This window comes from Hyla sarda, chromosome 1 (assembly GCF_029499605.1).
Source record: "Hyla sarda isolate aHylSar1 chromosome 1, aHylSar1.hap1, whole genome shotgun sequence".
Classification (NCBI taxonomy): Eukaryota; Metazoa; Chordata; class Amphibia; order Anura; family Hylidae; genus Hyla; species Hyla sarda.
The window spans coordinates 35,029,586-35,055,069 of record NC_079189.1 but is presented as its reverse complement, the minus strand read 5'-3'; the positions used below and the strand labels follow the sequence as shown (position 1 = coordinate 35,055,069).

The 25,484-nt window shown below is 41.1% G+C and overlaps 1 protein-coding gene across 1 annotated transcript in view; it reads right to left on the bottom strand.

Moving 5' to 3' along the window:
• Window positions 1–25,484, bottom strand: part of CTNNA2 (catenin alpha 2) — a 2,092,931-nt gene that overhangs the window by 589,607 nt on the left and 1,477,840 nt on the right. The window contains exon 8 of the mRNA XM_056553837.1: window positions 22,094–22,174. Coding sequence (XP_056409812.1) covers window positions 22,094–22,174 — 81 coding nt within the window. The remainder of the gene's footprint in view (window positions 1–22,093; window positions 22,175–25,484) is intronic.

Here is a 25,484-nt window from a genome sequence, read left to right as displayed (position 1 = left end):
CCATCTCGCAGGTCATGCGGGTATCAAGAAATCTGTGCAACTCATCTCCCGCTTCTATTGGTGGCCGACTCTGGAGACGGATGTTGTGGACTTTGTGCGAGCCTGCACTATCTGTGCCCGGGATAAGACTCCTCGCCAGAAGCCCGCTGGTTTTCTTCATCCTCTGCCTGTCCCCGAACAGCCTTGGTCTCTGATTGGTATGGATTTTATTACTGATTTACCCCCTTCCCGTGGCAACACTGTTATTTGGGTGGTCGTTGATCGATTCTCCAAAATGGCACATTTCATCCCTCTTCCTGGTCTTCCTTCTGCGCCTCAGTTGGCTAAACAATTTTTTGTACACATTTTTCGTCTTCACGGGTTGCCTACGCAGATTGTCTCGGATAGAGGCGTCCAATTCGTGTCTAAATTCTGGAGGGCTCTCTGTAAACAACTCAAGATTAAATTAAATTTTTCTTCTGCATATCATCCCCAGTCCAATGGACAAGTAGAAAGGATTAACCAGATCTTGGGTGATTATTTGCGACATTTTGTTTCCTCCCGCCAGGATGACTGGGCAGATCTCCTCCCATGGGCCGAATTCTCGTATAACTTCAGGGTCTCTGAGTCTTCCTCCAAATCCCCATTTTTCGTGGTGTACGGCCGTCACCCTCTTCCCCCCCTCCCTACTCCCTTGCCCTCTGGTCTGCCCGCTGTGGATGAAATTTCTCGTGACCTTTCCATCATATGGAGAGAGACCCAAAATTCTCTCTTACAGGCTTCATCACGCATGAAGAAGTTCGCGGATAAGAAAAGAAGAGCTCCCCCCGTTTTTTCCCCTGGAGACAAGGTATGGCTCTCCGCTAAATATGTCCGCTTCCGTGTCCCTAGCTACAAGTTGGGACCACGCTATCTCGGTCCTTTCAAAATTTTGTGTCAAATTAATCCTGTCTCTTATAAACTTCTTCTTCCTCCCTCTCTTCGTATCCCTAATGCCTTTCACGTCTCTCTTCTCAAACCACTCATCCTCAACCGTTTTTCTCCCAAATCTGTTCCTCCCACTCCTGTTTCTGGCTCCTCGGACATCTTCTCGGTCAAAGAAATTTTAGCCGCCAAAAAGGTCAGAGGGAAAAATTTTTTTTTAGTGGACTGGGAGGGTTGTGGTCCTGAAGAGAGATCCTGGGAACCTGAGGACAACATCCTAGACAAAAGTCTGCTCCTCAGGTTCTCAGGCTCTAAGAAGAGGGGGAGACCCAAGGGGGGGGTACTGTTACGCCGAGCGCTCCGGGTCCCCGCTCCTCCCCGGAGCGCTCGCTTCACTCTCCCCGCGGCAGCGCTCCGGTCACGTCCTCTGACCCGGGGCGCTGCGATTCCGCTGCCAGCCGGGGTGCGATTCGCGATGCGGGTAGCGCCCGCTCGCGATGCGCACCCCGGCTCCCCTACCTGACTCGCTCTCCGTCTGTTCTGTCCCGGCGCGCGCGGCCCCGCTCCCTAGGGCGCGCGCGCGCCGGGTCTCTGCGATTTAAAGGGCCACTGCGCCGCTGATTGGCGCAGTGGTCCCAATTAGTGTGTTCACCTGTGCACTTCCCTATATCACCTCACTTCCCCTGCACTCCCTTGCCGGATCTTGTTGCCTTAGTGCCAGTGAAAGCGTTCCTTGTGTGTTCCTTGCCAGTGTTTCCAGACCTTCTGCCGTTGCCCCTGACTACGATCCTTGCTGCCTGCCCCGACCTTCTGCTACGTCCGACCTTGCTTTTGCCTACTCCCTTGTACCGCGCCTATCTTCAGCAGCCAGAGAGGTGAGCCGTTGCTAGTGGATACGACCTGGTCACTACCGCCGCAGCAAGACCATCCCGCTTTGCGGCGGGCTCTGGTGAAAACCAGTAGTGGCTTAGAACCGGTCCACTAGCACGGTCCACGCCAATCCCTCTCTGGCACAGAGGATCCACTACCTGCCAGCCGGCATCGTGACACCAACCTAATGTGGGGGAACATGCTGCCTACTAATGTGGGGGAACATGCTGCCTACCTAATGTGGGGGAAACTATAAGGTACTGTACATTGCGGTAGAGGGGTAGTCTTATATGGCGAGTATATCCCAAACTCTTCATTTTAACTGTAAAAGTTGGGGGTCGTCTTATACACCCAGTTGTCTTATACGCCGGCATATACGGTATGTTCTCTTATTGTGGTGTTTCCCAACCAGGGGTCCTTGGTAGACAACAACAAAGTTCTGTTGTGGTAGAAAAAAAACATTTTGGTAAAAGGGTAACCTCTCCTACAGATCTGTTGTGAAATTGGGGTCATTTATTGTCCCTTTTAATCTGGTGTTATTTCCATCCCGATTCCCAAACAAACATATTTATTTATTTTTCTTTTTTTTTTCTTTTCGAAATTACATAATTCTATATAATGTATATTAATTCATCACCATCTCCACTAGTCCGGTATGACGTTGTAATTATGCATTCAATACCTCTTTTCTACTTTTATGTTTTTTTGTTTGTTTTTTTGTTCTTTTGTTTTGTTTTGTTTTTAAGTCTGCAATGAACTTTTTATTGAGTTTTTCCTTTGCCTTTTGTATTCTCAAGGACTTATGCCGCTGCCTTGTATACTGGGCACTGAAACAGCGTGATCGGGCCCATGTTATAAGGTCTGCAAGCCATTGGCAATGCTCTTGGCTCTCAGATGTTGCTGTGCACACCAAACCAGAATGTTATTGGCAGACATAAAGATATTTTAGCTTGCAGTAAAAGGCATGCAAAGACAGCCCGAGGCTCCGCTCCAGGCAATCACCAACCAAGCAGGGTCACTAGAAAAAGGGGGAAGACAGATGCACATTGATAGCGTGATCGATAGTGACATGAGTTTGTATTGACATGCTCATGAGTTAAGAACCTGTTATTATGAAAGAGTCCAAGCTAGAAATTATATTACAAATGATCTTTCTTAGTTGTTCGTCTTCTGTCGATATCTATCTCAGTGGATCCATTATAAATCTCGGTGGTACAGAGAAAAAAAAGTTGAAAATCCAGATCTGTAGGTTAAACAACAGGGAATGAGAACATCTTGAAAGGGGAATTACCGACAGTGTTATAGAAAAGCCTCTATTATATGACAACATGGTGCCACATTATTCAGTGTTGTCGCTGACAATACCATATCAATATGCCGGGTCATATAGCTAGAATCATGCAGCACATATTTTTTGTGGGAATTTGGTTGCAAAATCTGCACTAAAATTTAGCAAGAAAGTACAATACAGTGTAAAGGATGTGGTGTTCACCAAAAAACATTGACAGTGGATTATAGGCATGACATGGATTTTTGCATCTGCAGCATGCATTATTTGTTGTAAAAATGTTACCATGCAAAATCACTGCCTGGAAGTAAGCAGCGATGCATAGTTCATGCATCACTGCTTATAATTGTACAAAGCAAATGGACAGTCTGGTCCATAAATATTGGGACATTGACACAATTCTAACATTTTTGGCTCTATATATCGCAATAATGGATTTGAAATGAAGCAAACAAGATGTGCTTTAACTGCAGATTGTCAGCTTTAATTTGAGGGTAGTTACATTCAAATCAGATGAACGGTGTAGGAATTATAACAGTTTGCATATGTGTCTCCCACTTATTAAGGGACCAAAAGTAATGGGACAGAATAATAATCATAAAGCAAACATTCAATTTTTAATGCTTGGTTGCAAGTTCTTTGCAGTCAATTACAGCCTGAAGTCTGGAATGCATAGACATCACCAGATGCTGGGTTTCATCCCTGGTGATGCTCTTCTAGGCCTCTACTGCAACTGTCTTCAGTTCCTGCTTGTTCTTGGGGCATTTTTCCTTCAGTTATGTCTTCAGAAAGTGAAATGCTCAATTGGATTCAGGTCAGGTGATTGACTTGGCCATTGCATAACATTCCACTTATTTCCCTTAATAAACTCTTTGGTTGCATTTGAAGTATGCTATGGGTATACTCATTGTCCATCTGCACTGTGAAGCGCCATCCAATGAGTTGTTGACTTTGACACACATACACCTGTCTCCTGGAGAGTGTTCTCGTTCTGGCCAACTGTTGTGAAAGAAGGTTTCTTCCCCAGGGAAAGAATTCTTCGGTCATCCTCCACAGTTGTTTTCCTTGGTCTTACGGGTCTTTTGGTGTTGCTGAGCTCACCGGTGAGTTCCTTCTTTTTAAGAATGTTCCAAACAGTTGTTCTTTTTAGCCATGCCTAATGTTTTGGCTATCTCTCTGATGGGTTTTTTTTTTTTTTTTTTTTTTTTTTTCTTCAGCCTAATGATGGCTTGATAGTGACAGCTCTTTGGATCTCTTCTTGAAAGTTGACAGCAACATATTCCAAATGCAAATATCACACTTGAAATAAACTCTGGACCCTTTATCTGCTCACTGTAATTGGGATAATGAGGGAATAACACACACCTGGACATGGAACAGCTGAGAAGCCAATTGTCCCATTACTTTTGGTCCCTTAGCAAGTGGGATGCACATATGCAAACTGTTATAATTCCTACACCATTCACCTGATTTAGATGTAAATAAATCAGGTGTAAATTAAAGCTGACAGTTTGGAGTTAAAGGGGTACTCCCATGGAAAACTAATTTTTTTTTTTTTTTAAATCAACTGGTGCCAGAAAGTTAAATAGATTTGTAAATTACTTCTATTAAAAATTCTTAATCCTTCCAATACATTGTATTGGCTGTATACTACAGAGGAAATGCATTTCTTTTTGGATTTCTCTGATGTCATGACCACAGTGCTCTCTGCTGACCTCTGCTGTCCATTTTAGGAATGTCCAGAGCAGGAGAAAATCCTCATAGCAATCATATGCTGCTCTGGACAGTTCCTAAAATGGACAGCAGAGGTCACTGTGGTCATGACATACGAGAAATCCAAAAAGAAAAGCATTTCTTCTGTGGTATATAGCCCCTAAAAAGTACTGGAAGGATTAAGATTTTTAATATAAGTAATTTACAAATCTTTTTAACTTTCTGGCACCAGTTGATTTAAAAAAAAAAAATTTCCACGGGAGTACCCTTTTAAAGCACATTTTGTTTGTTTCATTTCAAATGCATTGTGGTGATGTATAGAGCCAAAATTGTTAGAATTGTGTTGATGTCCCAATATTTATGGACCTGACTGCATACAGCCACTCAGTACACAGAAATAGGGACTTCAGCCTTTGATGGGAACATTTTCCACTATAGTACTTTCCATGGTTCCATACACCATGGATTGTCATGAAAATTATGTACAAGAGCAGGGACTCCTGTCATTAATAGGAGCTCCTGCTCCTATACAGTACATATTTTTCTGTGGCACCCAATGCTGAAACTGTAGGATGCCATGGAATGTACTAAATCAAAAGGGACTTCTACCTTTAATAGGACACCGTACAGTGTGAAATTTGCATGGCACCCTATGCCTATACTATGGGGCACCAGAAAAAATATGTTACGAAAATGGGACTTCTGTAAGTGGTTTCAAATGGCACCATGTGGTTACCTGTATATGTGATGTAAATGCTGCAGCAAAGCAACCAAAGGCTGAATGAGACAATTATTTTATTACATTTACTGCAGTAAGACTATTTTAACTTCTTTAAGCAATCGTAGTCTACAGAGCACCTTGAAAACTCATTTGCAGGGACTAGAGTAGGGCTAGGGATGTAGTTACATAGTTAGTATGGTTGAAAAAAGACATACGTCCATCAAGTCCAACCAGGTAATTGAAGGGAAGGGTGTAAGGGGATAAGGGGAAGGGATGTTGTTTTATAATTCTGCATAAGCATTAATGTTATTTTGTTCCAGGAATGTATCTAACCCTGTTTTAAAGCTATTAATTGTTCCTGCTGTGACCAGTTCCTGAGGTAGACTGTTCCATAAATTCACAGTTCTTATGGTAAAGAAGGCGTGTCGCCCCTTTAGACTAAACCTTTTCTTCTCCAGGCGGAGGGAGTGCCCCCTCGTCCTTTGGGGGGGTTTAACCTGGAACAGTTTTTCTGCATATTTTTTGTATGGGCCATTTATATACTTATATACGTTTATCATATCCCCACAAGAGGAGACCACCATACTGGCATAGTCGTGCAATGCTTCATGGGTAAAAAATATGCAAAGTAGCTCATTTCCAGAAGGAAAGAACTTGCTCTACAGTGCCTCCTACTGGAGGTAGCTTCCCTTATAATCAAGGTCTGACCCTTAAAGAGCTTTACAATGTGATCAGGGATTATGAGGGGAATTCATCAAGAGTGGTGTAGGTGCATGTCTTTTTATCCCAGTAATGTGTGTGGTGGAAACTGTGTACCTGCACCAAATTTAATACATGGTGCAGGGCATATGATAAATCTGGTGCTGATAAAAATTTTTATTTCAGTACTCCACTTTGTATGGTGCCTCCTCTGCGACTTTTTGAATAACTTTTCAACCCGTGAAACAAAATGTGCAATGTTTTATTAATGCTGTCCAGAGCCAGTTTTGTAAGGCAAGTCAGGGCTGGTGTAGATTTGTGCCTGAGTAAGCGCAGTTGCGCCAAACTTAAAAAAAAATAAAAAAGGGGTTTTAAATATTTGTAGACAACTGTTCTTGCTGGCTCAGTTTATAATCCCTGATCATGTTATAAGGCTCAACTTTGGCAACAATGGAGTGACGAAGGTGACGTACCGAAACGTACGTTGGAGTGGTGCTATCCCGGTCTCTGCCAGTGTACTGTACTTTGTTGATACCCTGCTATTAGGTCTGTATCCCTCAATCCTGCTGCTGCTATATGCACATTGCACTTTCTTTACATGTCAACATTGTAAGCTTTTGTACATGAGCTATTTAAATTTGTTATGTGCAATACTTATTGATGTGCAATAGTTACTTATATGTGTTATAGATGTGCTGCTGCCATCTTTATTATATATATATATATATATATATATATATATATATATTTTTTTTTTTTTTTTATATCTAAATTGGAATATACCCTATCATATTTATTCCATGTACCCTTATCATTACCTGTGCAGAGCCGGTGATATCACCGTTTGTTGTTGTATTCCTCTTTTTCGCATATACATGTCTTTTATTCATGCACTGTTTTCTCTTCTACGGAAATAATAAAATGTGTGCCTGTTTGGTACATACTTTTCTTTGAAATGACTCTGTTGTATTCTCTTGGTTTTCTGAGTCATTCAAAGGGGCCTGAATGATCACCTCAACTTTGCATGCTTTTTGTAAGGTTAGATTGTCTGGCACCCCTCTCCTCCTGGCGGTATGGTAAGAAAGTCAGTGGAGACTGTAGTCAGTCTTGAGCTAGTTGGACCGCCTAGTATAAGGGAAAGTGTAGGCAAGTAGGAGGTTCCTAAGAGGGGTCGCCCTATCCATAGAATTAGAAGTAAGGGTTTTAGTAGGTTCATTAGACACATGCTAATAACCAATCCCCCCCCCCCCAGTAGATTCTGGCCCTTAATAGGGGAGGGGTCCATCTATGATAGCCTAGTTCAAAAACTCTGGGGTTTCTACACCACTTTACATCATACCATTTGCCTATCTCTGTGCCTCTGCTGCTAAGGATTAGCCCTAAATATAATATGCCCTCCTTGTAATTATGTAAAATGAAAAACACTTTGATTTCTCTTAGACAAATATATACCCTATATATGGACTTCCCTTGCTCCCTTGCTTGACCCATGTGTCTAGGAAGGTGTGCTCCGTAGCAGTTATGAAGTGCCCCATCCTTAACCAAACATCTTGGGACCCAGTATCCATTTAAGACACCTTTATAGGTTGTGATACTGATATACATTGGGGCACCCCTCATAGACTTGCATTGAGGGGTGGGGTGTGATGTCACACAGGGGCGGAGTCGTGACATCACGATCTTCCATACCCGTGGTTGAGATGGACTCAGCCTGAGGACCTCCAGCGGTTCCGGAAGCCGCTAAAGGTGGGTGCCACATGGTAGATCCCGGAGGTCCCCAGCAGCGGGACCCCGGTGAACTGACATCTTATCCCCTATCCTTTTGAGAGGGGATAAGATGTCTAGGGGTGGAGTACCCCTTTAATAGTATGGTCTTTTGAGCTTTTATATCTTTCATTATATTTTTTTTGGTCTCATAGTAACAGGATTTGCTTTTATTTACATAGCCTTTTCACAGATGTTACCATCCCTATATAAAGTCATCTTGTATTCAAGATATGAAAGAAGAGGTAAAGCTATAGATCCGAATTGCAGCCCTGTTATCTAGTTCCTTCCAGGTGCATTGATCCCATACGGTTCACCGTCAATCACTTATCTGTAGACAACATATTCATGTTTGGTCTTCTCTCCTGCAAACACCTTCCTAACACTGGCATGAATAAAGCATGATATTTGTAGACGGAGGAGGTGCAGCCGACCCTCGTGCCCGTTTATGTGCTAAAAAGCTGCAATGTCCCAGAAGGTTGTGGATGTTCTGCAGCTCAGATGGACTAAACACACACAAAAAAATAAGCGAGAGAAAGCCGACACCTTGGTCCCCAGAGAAGAGAACGGACACATAACAAGATATCGGAGCCTGGGATTCCTTTTCACACTTAAGTGTTAATGGACAAAGCTTGTTCTCCACCATTAGTCTGCGGCGCGTTCTGAAGGTTATTGGGCAACACTTTGATATTTCTGTATCTGTATGAAACTGTCTGACTGACATTGAGAACTTCTATGCCCTTCAGGCACAATCTGTCATCACGTCCGGCACTGTTCTCATGAAAGATTTCAGACGGACTTTGTCACATTTCACAGAAAGCGGGAAAAAAAACTGATAAATGTCTGTATGGCAAGAGCAATGTGAGGTCCAGCAGTATAGGGGGTCCTGATATAGGTATAGATGTGACCACCCTTACCTTTCCAGCACATTACATTTAGGACTCCAACTTTTTATGTCAAAAATTCTTTACAGTACATTACCAAAAGATGCTAGCAAAACCCTCAACAGGCTGCAATTCACATTTCAACCACTGGGCGGACACACATGTAGCAAATACATCTCCTGACAGAATATTGCAAAATCATGTGTTTTAAATCATTTTACTAATTTAAAGGAGAAATCCGGCATAAGTAAATGTATCCCCTATCTACAGGATAGGACATAAATAGCTGATCGTGGGGGTCCGAGCGTTGGGTGCCCCCCGCGATCACTGGGACGGGACCCGGGGCTCAAATGAAATGAGCTCCATTCATTTCTATGGGAACGCCGAAAAGACCCAAGTAGAGTTCTCAGGCATTATCAATATTCATAGAAATGAATGGAGAGCGTGCCATCTACCAGTAGATGACACACGCTCCTCACAGAGAGAGCTGTAGTCCCATCTCGGAGAGGCCCCAGTGGTCAGACCGCTCAAAATCAGCTACTCATCCCTTATCCTATGGATAGGAGATACGTTTACTTTTGCCTGAGTTTCCCTTTAAGGATATATTAAGAGCACATCTGTATGCCAATGGTTTTTGGCTACAATTGAGCCACATCATATCCAGACAATGCTACCCATAATAATGCCAAGATACTTTTTAATAGGTCTATAAAAGTGGTCTGCAAACTGAGGACATCCAGCTGTAGCAAAACTACAACTCTCAGCCTGGAAGTTGAAGTTTTGCAACAGCTTGAGGTCCCCAATTTGGAGACAACTGGTCTACACAATACACAATTCAGTCTACAGGATAGTGACAGTTTTTTTTTTTTCCAGCAGCTATCCTACTTTTTTTTTTTCCATCGGCAGCATCTGGTACTGCAGATTCATATACTTAAAGGGGAACTCTTAAATTTACTTAGAGGGGTACTCCGGTGGAAAACTTTTTTTTTTTTTTTTTTTTTAATCAACTGGTGCCAGAAAGTTAAACAGATTTGTAAATTACTTCCATAAAAAAAAAAAAAAAAATCTTAATCCTTCCAGTACTTATTAGATGCTGAATACTACAGAGGAAATGGTTTTCTTTTTGGAACACAGAGCTCTCTGCTGACATCACGAGCACAGTGCTCTCTGCTGACATATCTGTCTATTTTAAGCACTGTCCAGAGTAGGAGAAAATCCCCATAGCAAACAAATGCTGTTCTGGACAGTTCCTAAAATGGACAGATATATCAGAGATATGTAACAGAGCTCTGTGTTCCAAAAAAAAAAAAATAATTTCCTCTGTAGTATTCAACAGCTAATAAGTACTGGAAGGATTAAGATTTTTTAATAGAAGTAATTTACAAATCTGTTTAACTTTCTGGCACCACTTGCTAAAAAATAATTAAAGTTTTCCACCGGAGTACCCCTTTAACCCCTTAAGGACCAAGCCTATTTTCACCTTAAAGGGATTTTCCAGGAAAAAATAGTTTTTTTTATGTATCAACTGGCTCCAGAAAGTTAAACAGATTTGTAAATGACTTCTAATAAAGGTTGTTCTTTTCTGTCTAAGTGCTCTCTGATGACACGTGTCATGGGAACCGCCCAGTTTAGAAGAGGTTTGCTATGGGGATTTTCTTCTAAACTGGGCGTTTCCCAAGACACGTGTCATCAGAGAGCACTTGGACAGAAAAGAACAACCTTAACTTCAGAAGCTTATAAGTACTGAAAGGATTAAGATTTTTTAATAGAAGTCATTTACAAATCTGTTTAACTTTATGGAGCCAGTTGATAGATAAAAAAATTTTTTTCATCGATAACCCCTTTAACCCCTTAAGGACCAATGCAAATAAACCTGTACGCCCCTGAAAGACCAGGCCTGTTTTTTCAAATCGGGGATGTCTGTCTTTATTAGAGAATAACTCTGGTAACGTTTTGCCAATCATGATAATTCTGACATTGTTTTTTTGTCACAAGTTGTCCTTCATGTACATAGTAAAAGTAAGCCAATATCATTTGTAGTTTTTTTTTACAATGCAAAAAATCATGAAATTTTTACAAAAAATTAAGATTTTTTGCTATTTTAACACTAATAGGTTGCATATATTTATACTTACTGACCAAATAGTTTATGAAACTTATACTTTCAGATGTCTACTTTATTTTGACGTCATTTTTTAGTTTTTAATTAACATTTTAAATTAGTTAGAAGCCTAACAATTTAACTTGAAATTTTGAAAATTTTGAAAATTTGAAAAGTACATCTTTTTTTATGAGCAATGCAAGGTTTGCAGAAATTAAAAGGTAGTAAAACATAGGAACACCCCCAAATGACCCCATTTTTAAAACTAGACCCCTCAAGGTATTCGCTAGGGGGTACAGTGAGTATTTTAACACCATCGTTTTTTGGCAGGAATTATTACAAAGTCAGTGTTAAAAATTCGAAATTTGCTATTTTTCACAAATGCATCATTTTGGGGGGCATATTTTTTGTACATCAATTCTGATATTGAAAGAAATGCACCCTATATTTTATTTAGCTGCTTGTCCCATGTTCGGAAATACCCCCACTTTGGCCATATATGGTTCCTTGGCTGCGTGGTAGGACTCAGAAGGAGAGGACCGCCATTTGGCTTTCAGGGCAGAACACTACCCCCACCCCCACAAGTGACCCCATTTATATACCGCACCCCTACAAGTTATTGGCTGGACCAGGGACCTCTATGATTGGTCCTTGGTCGGCTGGCAGTATAACGCGTCTGCCTGTGACAGTTAAGGCTCCTGATGGATATATCCGCCATGTTGTGGGAATAAGCACCCGCTCATGGCGAATATATCCATCACTGCTGCGGCTGAGTAGCTCAGTGTGTCTGCTCATGACTGCTGGCGGGAAATCCGCCGCTATGAGTGGACACGCAAAGCTACCCAGCCGCAGCAGCGAGCTCATTACTGTGACTGCTGCATAATGTGTAGGATCACATGGTGGACATCCACAGCATATTACATGCTGCGGATGTCCGCCAATGCGATCCTACACATTATGCATTTTTTTTTTATTAGATTCATTTAATAAATGTATTTTTAATTGTTTTTTTTTTTACACTTTTATTACATTTTTATTTATTTTTACACTTTTATTTTATTTATTTAATTTTACACTTTTTAATGCTTTGGAATACTTAGTATTCCAAAACATTGCAGTTATACGCTGCCTGCCATTTTTCACTAGCAGGCAGCATATCAGGATGTGCCTCTGGCACGTCCTACAGGCAATACCCAGGGCAGACCTGGGGGTCTTTGTAGGACCCCCGGCTGCCCAGGTATGCAGCAGCACCCCGCGATGCTACGGGGTGCTGCAGGAGAGACAGAGGGAGACCCCTCCCTCTGTCAGAACTCCTTACAGCGCGCAGTCACTTCTGACAGCGGCTGTAGGGGTTAAACTGTCAGGAGTGAAGTGAACTTCACTCCCGGCAGTGCGGCCACACACAGCACCCCGCGATCGCGCTGCGGGGTGCTGCAGAGGAGACAGAGGGAGCCCCCTCCCTCTGTTAGAACTCCTTACAGCGCGCGGTCACTTCTGACCGCGGCTGTAAGGGTTAAACTGTCGGGAGTGAAGTGAACTTCACTCCCGGCAGTGCGGCAGGCCCCGGCCAGCCGCGTATTACACACAGCAGCCCGCGATCGCGATGCGGGGTGCTGCAGAGGAGACAGAGGGAGCCGCCTCCCTCTGTCATAACACTTACAGCCCGTGGTTATTTCCGACCGCGGCTGTAAGGGTTAAAACTGCCGGGACCGAAGTTTACTTCGGTCCTGGCAGTGCAGCAGGGTCCCGGCTGTGTGATACAGCCGAGTCCCTGCCGCGATCTCGTGGGTGCACTGGGCAGCACCCACGAGAAGAATGGACGAGTATAGACGTCCAGGTGCGGGAACGGCCTCCAACCTGGACGTCTATACTCGTCCATGGTCGTTATCGGGTTAAGGACCAGGCTAATTTTATTTTTGCATTTTCATTTTTTCCTCATCGCCTTCTAAAATCCATAACTCTTTTATATTTCCATCTACAGAACAATTTAAGGGTATTTTTTGTGTGACCAATTGTACTTTGTAATGAAACATAAAATATTTTTTAGGGAGGAAATTTAAATGAAAACCACAATTTTGCCCATTTTGGAGAGTTTCATTTTCACACTCTACAATTTACGGTAACCTCAACTGTGTTCTTAATTCTGTGGGTCGATACAATTAAAATGATACCCATGGCTAGGTAGTTTTATATTTTTGTACTGCTTAAAAAAAATCTAAAACTTTTTGTAAAAAATAAGTGATCTAAAATCGCCCAATTTTGACCATCTATAACGTTTTCATTTTTCCATATATAGGGAAATATGAGGGCTAATTTTTTTGTGCCATCATCTGTACTTTTTATCGATACCCCATTTGCATATATAAAACTTTTATATCATTTTTATCTTTTTTTTTATAAAATGTGACAAAAAAGCAGCATTTTTGAATTTTTTTTACATTTACGCCATTCAACGTACGGGATCATTAACATTATATTTTGAGAGTTCAGACATTTACACATGCGGCGATACCAAATATGTTTATTAAAAAAATTACGCTTTTTGGGGGTAAAATGGGAAAAACTGACAATTTTCATTTTTATTGGGGGGAGGGGATTTCTCACTTTTTATTACTTTTTATTTTACATTTTTCAACTTTAAAAAAAAAAAACTTTTTATGTCCCCATAGGGGACTATCTATAGCAATCATTTGATTGCTAAAACTGTTCAGTGCTATGCATAGGGCATAGCACTGATTAGTATCTTCTGCTCTGGTCTGCATGATCTCAGACCAGAGCAGAAGACGTTGGGAGATGGACGGAGGCAGGTGAGGGGACCCTCGTCCGCCATTACAGATGATCGGATCGCTCGGGCAGCACTGCGGGCGATCCAATCATCTATTTTATCATGCTCATTGCCGCAGATGCCGTGATCTGTACAGATCGCGGCATCTGAGGGGTTAATGGCGGACATCCGCGCGTTTGTGGATGTTGTCCATTACCGGCGAGTCCCTGGCTGCTGATAGCAGCCGGAACCTGCCGTGTATGATGCGAGCACCACTCCGATGCTCGCGGTCATAAACAGGACGTAAATGTACGTCCTGGTGCACGAAGTACCGTCAAACCAGGATGTACATTTATGTCCATAGTCATTAAGGGGTTAAATTAACTGGTGCCAGAAAGTTAATCAGATTTGTTAATTACTTCTATATAAAAATCTTAACCCTTCCAGTACTTATTAGCTGCTGTATACTACAGAGGAAGTTGCATAGTTTTCTTCTGTCTGACCACAGTGCTCTCCACTGACACCTCTGTCCATGTCAGGAACTGTCCGGAGCAGGAGAGGTTTGCTATGGGGATTTGCTGTTACTCTGGACAGTTCTTTACATGGACAGAGGTGTCAGCAGAGAGCACTGTAGTCAGACTGGAAAGAAGAACTCAATTTCCTCTGTAGTATACAGCAGCTGATAAGTACTGGAAGGATTAAGATGTTTAAATAGAAGCAATTTACAAATCTGTATAACACAAGCAACCCAAAAAAAATCCTAAAAACCCCTAGAACATGAGTAATAGAGATTGTCACTCTGCCCAAGGAGAATCCCCCAACCCCAACCCCCCCACCCCCCATCCAAAAGGAAACGCATGACTCACGGGTAAATATCCCAAAAATTTATTTCAAGAGGATTTACTCCCGTCTTTGATAGCAGTCCCTGATCCTGTATGTGACTTGGACAAAAACAGAACCAATCTGATTAGTTTAGAACTGATTCACCCCTAGTTATTGCTATAAATGATATCACCTTTGAGTGACTTAGGATTTGTTCGTAACTGTATCCTGAATTCCGTTTTATAGTTCCTTTACAGGATCAGAAAAAAAGAATTTATGCTGTGACAGACCTTATTGGTTTAAAATAGAATCCATTGGATTCAGTCACATTGTCCCTTGCTTAAAACCCCTGAAAAAATCTAAGTGCTCTCTGTGCTTTTTTTATTTTTTTAACATGACAGAATCTGCAACGCAGAACCTTAAATCGCCTTAGCAACCAAGAAAAATGCTAATCATTACCAACAATGTCATTTGTGGGTTTCTAGCTTCCTTTGTTAGATTTTGTAAAATAGTGACTAGTACAGTAATGTAAAAACTAAAAAAAATAAAGATAAAAAGGGAAAAAGAAGAGTAGAAAAAGGAGAGGTAAAACGGTAAGAAAAATGATATGATAAAGAGTAAGGAACAAGAAGAAGAACATATACTATTATCTGGTCGCAGTTTAGTGACAGTTGCAATGTCCACAGGTCGCCACATTCTGCAAAGTTGTGTGTGTTACTCCATTGCCACGGCTACCACCCTTGATGTTGGTGGGGTTGGTTAGCCAACCGGAGAGTAAGGACGCTGGTAGAATATCGCTCAACCCCAATGTCCCATATTCTCTTATCTCTGGCTCTTTGAAAAGGCACCTGCTACTTATGGGTGCCTGTGATTATTTGTACATAGCATAACTATTGTTCCTACTGTGAATATAACCTTCTGCTTAATATATTTACCCCACTGTTTTTGATTTGGGCCTTGTAGAACTCTCTTGGATAAGGGCCCCTTGGAATGGACTTTGACAACTCATTGCCTACCAATCCTGCCGTTACATTTACTACGACCCCTGGAATGTACCCTGACCATCCATTGTCTGCTGATTCTCCTACTACATTACCTCCGAGTACTGACCCAGCTAGTTAGATCTTTCTTACTTCCTAATAAGTTAGTGGCCTTTTGCATTTATGAAGGGACCATCACCATGGTTGGTGTCATCAATGTGAGTGCTTCAAGCAGGCAAGGACAGGGGTGCGGGTTTAGAGTAGAGATGCACATGACTTCCCCTGTCATTACGATGAGAAAGATTATAAGAAAATAGGAAGAAAAGAAATAGATAGAAGGGTAAAAAAGAAGTCAAAGGTGTTGGAGAGAGAGAAAAAGAAGATAAAGAAGAAGACAGAAGAGAGGGAAAGAAGAGTAAGATGGATGACAAAGAAGTTGAAGAAGATAGATAAGTAGAGAGAAGAAAGAAGAGGAAAAGAAAAGTAAGATGGACGATAAAGAATGCTGGGAAAATAAGAAATGGAGCAAGAAGAGATGAATGTGAAGAATGCACAAAAAGATGGGGAGATAACAGGAGCAAGGATAGTGTAAGAGATAACAAGGATAATGGGAAAAGAGGAGGAGGAGAAAGAAATGGGGAGAAGGATGAAAAGATATATGTATAGAGAGAGAGAGAGAGAGAGAGAGAGAGAGAGAGAGAGAGAAGGTGGAAGATAAGAAAGAAGAGGATGAAGATTATAAGGTACCAAAAAGCAATGATGGGCTCAACATTAAATGTTTTAAATTCTAGAAATGTTTTTGTCTAGAAATTATATATATATATATATATATATATATATATATATATATATATATATATATATAACTTTAAAAAACATAAAACACACACACACACACACACACATATATATATATATATATATATATATATATATATATTTATTTTAATTTTTTATTTTTACCAAAATGTTAATATTATTATTTATTTATTATTTATTTATTGTATTTATTTATTTATTGTTTACATGGAAGCCTATGGATAAAGTATGTCACGATATGCCTATAAAACTGAATAGGTCAGAGATTTTTGTCGAAAATATACTTTAGACAATTCTTCAAGCTGTTTCTGTTGTGCCCTGATTACTACAGTTATAAAGTTATAACTTTATTATACTATAATTTTCAAGAGAAGCATACCACTCGAAATAGGCCCCTCTATGAAAGTCCAACAATGAACCTCTCAGTTTATGAAGCTTAAAAGATCTGTGCTATATAGTTTTGTAGAGAGATAGTAAAACATACAGATATAAAGGTAACGGGTAGAAAATAAGGATCAGATTCCATTGAATTATTTGATTTACTTTCACCATTTTCAACTTTTTTCACCCAGTGGTGAAGAGATTGGAAAGTTCAGATGTGTCAGCCCTTGGAATATGTTCTATAGCCTCAGAAGTCAGAGACAAATTAATATCACGCTGTGAAGAACATTTCTTTGGTTCTGGCGCAAAATACATTACTGAATACATTTCTGAAACTGCTAGCCAGCAGATGAATCGGCCACATTTTGCACAATATCATTATGGACTTTTTTCTTTGAGAACTACTGTAATTTTTCAAGAAGAAAACTGAATGTGTTCAACATTTCTGTTCAAACAGCCACATCTCAGCACTGAATAATGCCATATTTGTGTCCTAAAGTGCCAGGAACTGTGTATTGTCACTTCACATGAGAACTGAGAACACAGAGAAGTGCAAAATGCTCTGTTCTAATGTGCAGAAAATACAATTTGTTCTGTAGGTTTAGCGTTTGGTGAATGGGTTCACATACATATATGTCACTCATCACCTTTCTCTTGGCTCGACTCATCCTGACATGACTGGCACAAGATAAGCTATAAAAATAAAATCATGAATTTGTGATACTCTGTTTGGAGATGTTTATTTTATGTCTAGGCATGTGGACCCAAGCAACTAAAATGTGCATTACAGAAGGGGGCATAGATAAAGAATTATTAGCTCTAGTGTAAAAAAAATCAGCCTGGGCTTTCCCGTCAGCCAACTTACAGGGTACTCAGCCCTTACACATCTTATCCCCTATGCAAAGGATAAGGGATAAGATGTCTGATCGCAGGGATCCTACTGCTGGGGACTCCCGCAATCTCCCTGCTTTAGCCAATCGTGTGCAGCACTGGAGGCTCGTGACATCACGGCCATGCCCTCTCAATGCAAGTCTATGGGAGGGGGCGTGATGGCCATCATGTCCCCTCCCATAGACTTGCATTGAGGGGGCATGGCCGTGATGTCACGAGTGGGCGTGACTGTGACGTCATTAGCCTCTGTCTTGTATCACCAGTAATCCGGCACGGGGCAAAGTTCGCTCCGTGCACCAGATGTCTGGTGTGCCGCAGCCGAGATTGCAGGGTCCCCAACAGCGGGACCCCCACGATCAGACATCTCATCCCCTATCCTTTGGATATGGGATAAAATGTATAGGGGCGGTGTTCCCTCTAACACTAATGCTCCCTTTAACACTAACCTGATGGAGGGTAAAGCAATTGTTAATGCTGTATAACCCGGCTCCAGTGGTTACTCAAGTCTCCAGGCTCCAGCATGAAGCAGATAGATAGAACTGTGGAGCTATAACTTTATTGCTGCGCAGTTCTTTCTATGATTCCGCAAAACAATTTTAGGAAGTGCTCCTCCCAATTATTAGGATGAAAGTCAGTGTCAGTGAGCTAAGTGAGGCCTGTGTGCCCTCCTGACTCGGGGGTCTAGTTGCAATTGGGACTACCGCAACCTCTATTGGATTTGGTTCTTGAGAAAGTTTAGGATGGACATATCTGTATATGTAGAGCAAAGTTGGTGCAATTGATCATCCAGGTGGGATTCTTAATTTACGTACATATTTTAGTTACCCTCTATTCTGCAAGTTAGGCAAAGGGACTGGAGACTAAGTAGGTGCTACTCTATTGGAGGCTGGGAGATGTGGAGTTGATCAGGAACCCCACCTTTTCAGTAAGGACAATACTTCACCTGTGTAGCAGCAGTGCTGATTTTATCGGCACTGCCTGGGCGTTTTGGAAAAGATGTCAAGCTTGGGTCCAAACTGTACATTACAAAATGACATTGTTCATGGTTTGTAAGAAGTCAGCAAACATCTAATGTGGATGCTTTAATGGGGTACTCCACTGGCCAACATTTAGTTCCGAACACTGTGCTTGCACTGCAGGGGTCGGTCACGCCCCCTTTGTGACATCAGGCCACTCCCCATCAGTGCAAATCTATGGGATGGGCCGCGTTCATGTTCCGAACGCAGCTGGAAGGCTAGCCAGTGGAGTACCCCTTTAAAACATCACTGGAGCTTCTCATATCTATGATGACATGATCCGTTTTGTGTATAGTGTTCTTTGATATGAGGCCATATGTGCATCAGTAAACAGTATGGGGGAGATTTATCAAAACCTGTCCAGATGAAAAGTTGGTAAGCTGCCCATAGCAACCAATCCGATTGATTCTTTCATTTTTGAAAAGGTCTCTGAAAAATGAAAGAAGCAATCTGATTGGTTGCTATTAGAGATGAGCGAACTTATAGCAAATTTGATTTGTCACGAACTTCTCGGCTCAGCAGTTGATGACTTTCCCTGCATAAATTAGTTCAGCTTTCAGGTGCTCCGATAGGCTGGAAAAGGTGGATACAGTCCTAGGAGACTCTTTCCTAGGAATGTATCCACCTTTTCCAGCCCACCGGAGCACCTGAAGGCTGAACTAATTTACGCAGGATAAGTTATCAACTGCCGAGCCGAGAAGTTCGTGACAAATCAAATTTACTGTAAGTTCGCTCATCTCTAGTTGCTATAGTCAACTCAGCATTTATGCCTCTGGACAGGTTTTGATAACCCCCCCATGTGTAGAGTAAATTAAACTGGGGGTTAACAATTGGGCACTAAAGAAATGATGGCAGATCTAGAAGAGTAAATCATCTGTAGCCACTCTCCATTTCCTCTGAAGTGCTTAAATGGGCCATAAAATACAATGTCATCCTGGTAAACATTTAGAAAAATGTAATCGGAAACAACAAAAAAACATATACTTAAAAATAAATAAATACAGTAGCTAAAAATCCTCATTGACTGTTCCAGCCGTAAAATCAGATTTCTTAGCCAGAAGAATTACTCCAGCTTTACTTAATATGAATGACTTTTAGTCATAGCTGTAAATTGCTGAATATTTGAAGATTCTTCTATTTTTTATCAGACTAATGTGCACATTAGAAATAGAATACTTTGTGTTCTTTCATTTATTTATTTTATGTAAAACATTTAGTGGCTTCTGAATTATTGCTCTTTTGTAAGTCTTTTAAATAATACTGTGAATTTGAAAAAAAAAAAAAAAAGCTGTAAAAATTATGCACAGTTCTTACAAAAACAAAACTGTTCAAGGTTGAACTGATATGAATCTTAATTGCACTTATATATAGTGCAGCGGGTGGATATATGTATGCTGTGAATAAATCATGTGCAGACTCCTATATGTAATAGTTACTATTTATTACGAAGATTAATCGGTCTAAATCAATGCATTTTGTGAGATTAAACACATAAATAGTGTACAGACATTTTTTAGATTGCTTTTATATTTCCTGTTACCCTTGGTTACGACCATCTTAGGGCATCTATCGGGATGGACAGACACACATGCTCAGTTCAACTGAATATTGATCGTTAGCGCCTACTGTATGTTAGCAAAGGGGATTTTGGGAAAGACTATGGTCTATTGCCTGACAAGGTCACAGTTCAGCAGTAGCAGTATATAGATAGAGTTGGGAGGGGTCTGTAAGTTAGCAGAGGGGTTTACAGGAAGTCAGCTGGCCCAGGAATAACCATTTCCTCTAACACATTAAGCATTTTTATTTTCTGTTGGTCAGGCTGGTGATCACATGGCCCAGTTACAGTAATGAAACGCGTAGAAGCAGTTGCACTGGAATTAAACCGATGGCGCTGTAGGACTATTGAAGGTGAGTGTACATGATATGCTTTTTTAAGACAAGAAGTTGAGCGCAAGAGAATTATTGACTGTTCACATGGCGGACTACTTTGCAGCAGTCTTTGATGCTTTTGTACTGTACCTATGAGCAATGGCATATATCGCAACTTCCAAAGTGCAATTCATAACAGGGCCCCCAACTTACTATGGCAGGGTATTGTAAAATCATCCTATATTTAAAATAGGATCACCTCTTACCACTCATCTTAGTATATGTTGAGCCTAGAAGGGTAAGGAAGGACACATCTGTGCTTCACATAAAGATTGTTCACAATTAGGCCAAAGACCCATTGTTGTAAAGAAACAGTACTAACCATTGGCCCACAGACTTATTTATAGAGGTACTCCATCCCTAGACATCTTATGCCCTATCCAAAGGATAGCAGATAAGATGTCTGATCTCAGGGGGTCTGGCCATTGGTACCTCCGCAATCTATGTGCAGTCACCTGGTTTTCTGAACAATATGTTCAGAATGCTAAATTTATTTAGTCGACCGTGGTCGTGACGTCACACTGCACCCCCCTCCATTCATGTCTATGGCGTAGTGTGATGTCACATGATGTTTAGAATGTGGATGGGGTTGATGATGTTCCCTTGATGTTCCCAGCAGCCAGACCCCCACAATCAGGCATCTTATCCTCTATCTTTTGGATAGGGGATAAGATATCTAGAAGTGGAGTACCCCTTTAAGGTATTTGATGGCTCCAAGGTGATGGCAGCTGGTTATGCATACCAGGGCCACTCAAATGTAACATTTAGATTGAGCAATAATTATGACAAGGGTCCAAGTAAGATCATCCTGTTGCACCTCTTACACATATTGGGCATTGTAGCTGGCAATCTTTGGAGGCATTGTGGCTCTCATGGTTCTTATTCATGGGGAGGACAGTACTGATAAATTTGCTGGTTTCTTTTTGAGGGAATCTGTAACTGGCATTCTTAAGGATGGTGTGGTATAGAATGTTCTAGGGGTTCTGTATGTTTCATTGGAGCCTTGTGGCTGGTGCTGCGGCATTTTGGTAGCCACTATGTTGGGGCCAGTAGAGTAGACCCATTCATGAGGTGTATGTGGATGCTACAGATGTGTTATTGTTTAGGCGGCACTCAGGCAGTCTTGTATAGGTTTAAGCTAACTCTAAAAGGGCACCAGAAAGGGGGATCATTTTTGCATCATTTTCGATTCGGCTTAACAAGAAAGCCTACCAAATCCTGACTCTTTTTGTGGAGCAGTGGTCTCCAAACTGTGGCCCCTTCAGATGTTGCAAAACCCCAATTTCCATCATGTCAACAGCTGTCCAGGCATGATGGAAGTTGAAGATTTGCAGGGCCAAAGTTTGTGACCATAGTTGTAGAGAAGCTTGCCTATGGCAGTAACATACAAGATTTATAGAGATGGAAAGAGCTGGATGATGTATAACTGTAGAGTATACAGGTGAATATAGCAAAACAATTCTCCATATACTTCCTTAAAGAAAAAAAAATTCCATTAAAAATATAACAAATAAACAAAATAAACAACAAAATATAGACCTGACCCACCTGTCTGCGTAAGTCCCGTGTCTTTTTGGTCATCTTGTCAATAGCAATGTTAAGAGGGTCACCTTTTTCTTTTCTTCCACTCTAGGAAATAAAAGCAAAGTTGTATTTTAGTATTAGTATTTAGTATTCCAATGTTTAAGATATTCCAAATTTTGTATTTTGCCACACAACCACCCAATTGACCATGTATATATTTCTGTATTTCAAAAAGATAGAGACATTTTCTCTTTATTTGAACATTATAGACTCTTCGGCCAGTGGGAAGAATTACGTAGTCGCAAGAACAGAATTGAGTTCATGGCTCCTTGCCAGAAGTAATATAAGAAATTCTCCAATTTCTCTTTGGGGTCGGAAAAATATATCTGTAACTTCTCTAATTACTAAAAGAATGATTCTGTATGACACCGAAAGGCCAACCTCACCAATATTTGAAGTTTAGGTTCTTATTTCAATGACTATGTTATCTAGGTCGATGACTTCTTGAAGGTGATCCGATTTTTTTCTCCTAGGCTTGTATTTTCCAGTACAGGAACTGGTGCTGTAGAATCCCATTACATTCTACAGTCTTAGCTCCTGTATTAAAGATGTGAGCCAGAAGAGTAGGTGCATAGATATTAGTAGCCTACGGCAAGGCCTGTGGCTGGTCTGTGACGGCATTATATTGAAACACAAAATCTTCTATGCTACATAATACAGATCATTTTCTCCTGTTCTTCTCAACTGGTTGTTGATCGAGAAACCAGTTCATATACCTGTGAAGAAGTCAGACCCTTTGTTCAATCCCAAATATGTGCGTACCGGAATCCTTAGGACATGGATGTAATTGAAGGGGGTATCCGGTGGGAGGGGTGAGAACTATGCCCATTCTGCACGGCGAAAAAAAAAAAATGAACCTCTACTGTGGTGCCTCTGGTGTCCTGCTCTGGTTCCCAGAGCATTCCTTCCTGCTTACGGGCCCAATAAGTCACACTGCAGCAAATCGCTGTCCACCGGGATATCCCGTCTCAGCCAGTGATTGGCTGAATGGCAGTGTGACATATTGGACCCAGGTTGTCTTCCTGGTGCCTAGGCCCCCCAATGTGTCATATTGCCCCTCAGCTAATCACTGGCCAAGATGGGACATCGCTGTAGCCAGTGATTTTCTGAAGTATTTGGCCCGGGTGCTTCCAGGGCCCAATATGTCACGCTGCAGCTCAGAAAGAGATTAGCACCAGGTACCCAGGTGGGATACTGGAGGCACCGCAGTAGTGTTGAAGGTGAGTGTATATATAATTTTTCTATGTATTGCAGAATGGGCATAGCACACAACCCCCTCTCCCATTTAATAACCTCTGTAAGTAAGCTGACCATTGCAAGGTAGCCCAGTTGGACACCTTCTATGTTATGCAAACTATCACAAATCAGATGAATTAAGGCAATTTGAATGAAAACCTCTAAATGAAAATCCTTCAAGTCATAAGTCAAAAAGATACAAAACTGAGGTGCCCAAAATACCAGTTTTTATTAACATTGTTAAAATCCCACCACAAATTAAAGGTGTGAATAAAAAAAGAAACAAAAACACTGCTACATGGTTGTTTAGCAGGAGTCTACTGTTCATGTATAGTGCTGGACGCGAATATTCACAATGCAAATATTTATAGCGAATATCGCATATTTGCGAATTTGCGAATATTACAAATAAAGCGCTAAATATTCGCAATTACGAATACTCACATTTTTTTTCACAGTACACATCACAGTGATCATCCCTCCTTGCTTCCAGCTTGTGGTGTAAACAAGGCTCCAATATTAGTTACTGTGTCAGACTGGCGGGCATATGCAAATTTTCACGCATATTGATCCCTTACGGCGCATAGTAAAAAAAAGGCCACGAATATTGCGAATATGCAAATTTTTTGAATGTATGACGAATATTCGTCCATATATTCACGATTATCGCGAATTTTAATATGGCCTATGCTGCTCAACACTATTAATGTACAAACAAACATAAGGTGAAAATACTGGATAATGGACTACCTCCGTTAATTGACATATAAGGTAACAATAGTTGTATATAGGAAATAACCACTATCCTTTACAACCAGAAAGAGCTTAATGGAACATAGAATTCTAAGGTTGGTGAACAATATCACCATACCTCAGAAACAAGGGGCTCACAAACTATATACTCCCAGATCCCCCCAATGTGTTTCTGTCCATTCTCACTGTGACTTCTTCAGGGAAGAAACTGCTGGAAGGTGTAAGAAATTACTTACATTATATGTTAACCAGGCAAACAACATTGCGGTCTAATAAATGTAACAGATGCTATCGGCAAGTAGGATCATGACAGAAAAATCATTTCAGTTATTGCAAATGAAAGTAACTGATAGGGCAGTAGTAGTGAAGTAATGTATCACCTCATTCATACACACAAGGCACTGAATCATTGAGAATCATCAGAACTACATGACTGTGTAGCCTCTGACTATGGAGCTGCAAACATTAATGAAAATATACAAAATATGTTCATGAAAAGATGTGCAAAAATACTTTGCCATATGGCACAGCCCAATTTTTTATCTATAATAGAGGGCAGTAAGCAAGCAACACATATAGTGTTAAATCTTCTCCAATGAGGGTAAATAACAGCCTAACATACCGGTAGTTTGTAATGTAATATACAGGTGTAGATACAAAGGTCTCACAACATGTGTGAGTGTCAAATGCGGCTACTCACTACCCCACATGCTATGCAAGTGGCACAATGATGGCATCGTGAGCATGTGTTGTTCCACAGTAGCCTGGTCACAATAGGCCAGTCCTATCCTGCATCAGTAGAACACGGAAAAGGAGCTGGAAGAGACGCAGCACTATTTTCAGAGATACTATGGGTGACAATCAATATAAGGTGAGAACTTTATATTTTTCAGGGGATTTTCCAGGGGTCACAATGCATGGTATGATTATATTCAGGGCACTATGTGGGGCATAATGTTCTGGGGGCACTGTGTATGGTATTGCCATTCTTGGATGCATCATCTGTGCATTGTCATTTTTAGGGGACACTATTAGTTATTCAGAGGCAGGCAATGTGGCAGCATTATGTTTAGCGGTCTCAGTGTGTTACACTATTATGTTCAGTGGAAATGGTGTATGGCAGTATCATATTCTAGGAGCATAGTGAGGTGGATGTCAAACAAACTCTAGAGACAAGAAAAAATTATCATGGCAGTCTAGGCGAGGTAGAGATGAAAAAGAAAAGTAAGAAGGAGAAACTCCAATCAGCAAAGATATTGGGGTTTATTTACTAAGAGTGAAGTGTATTTTTCTTTGTGGGTTTCGATTTCCGACAGGAATTTTCCCAAGGTGTTTACTAAGGTTTCCCTACATTTTGCACTTTTCC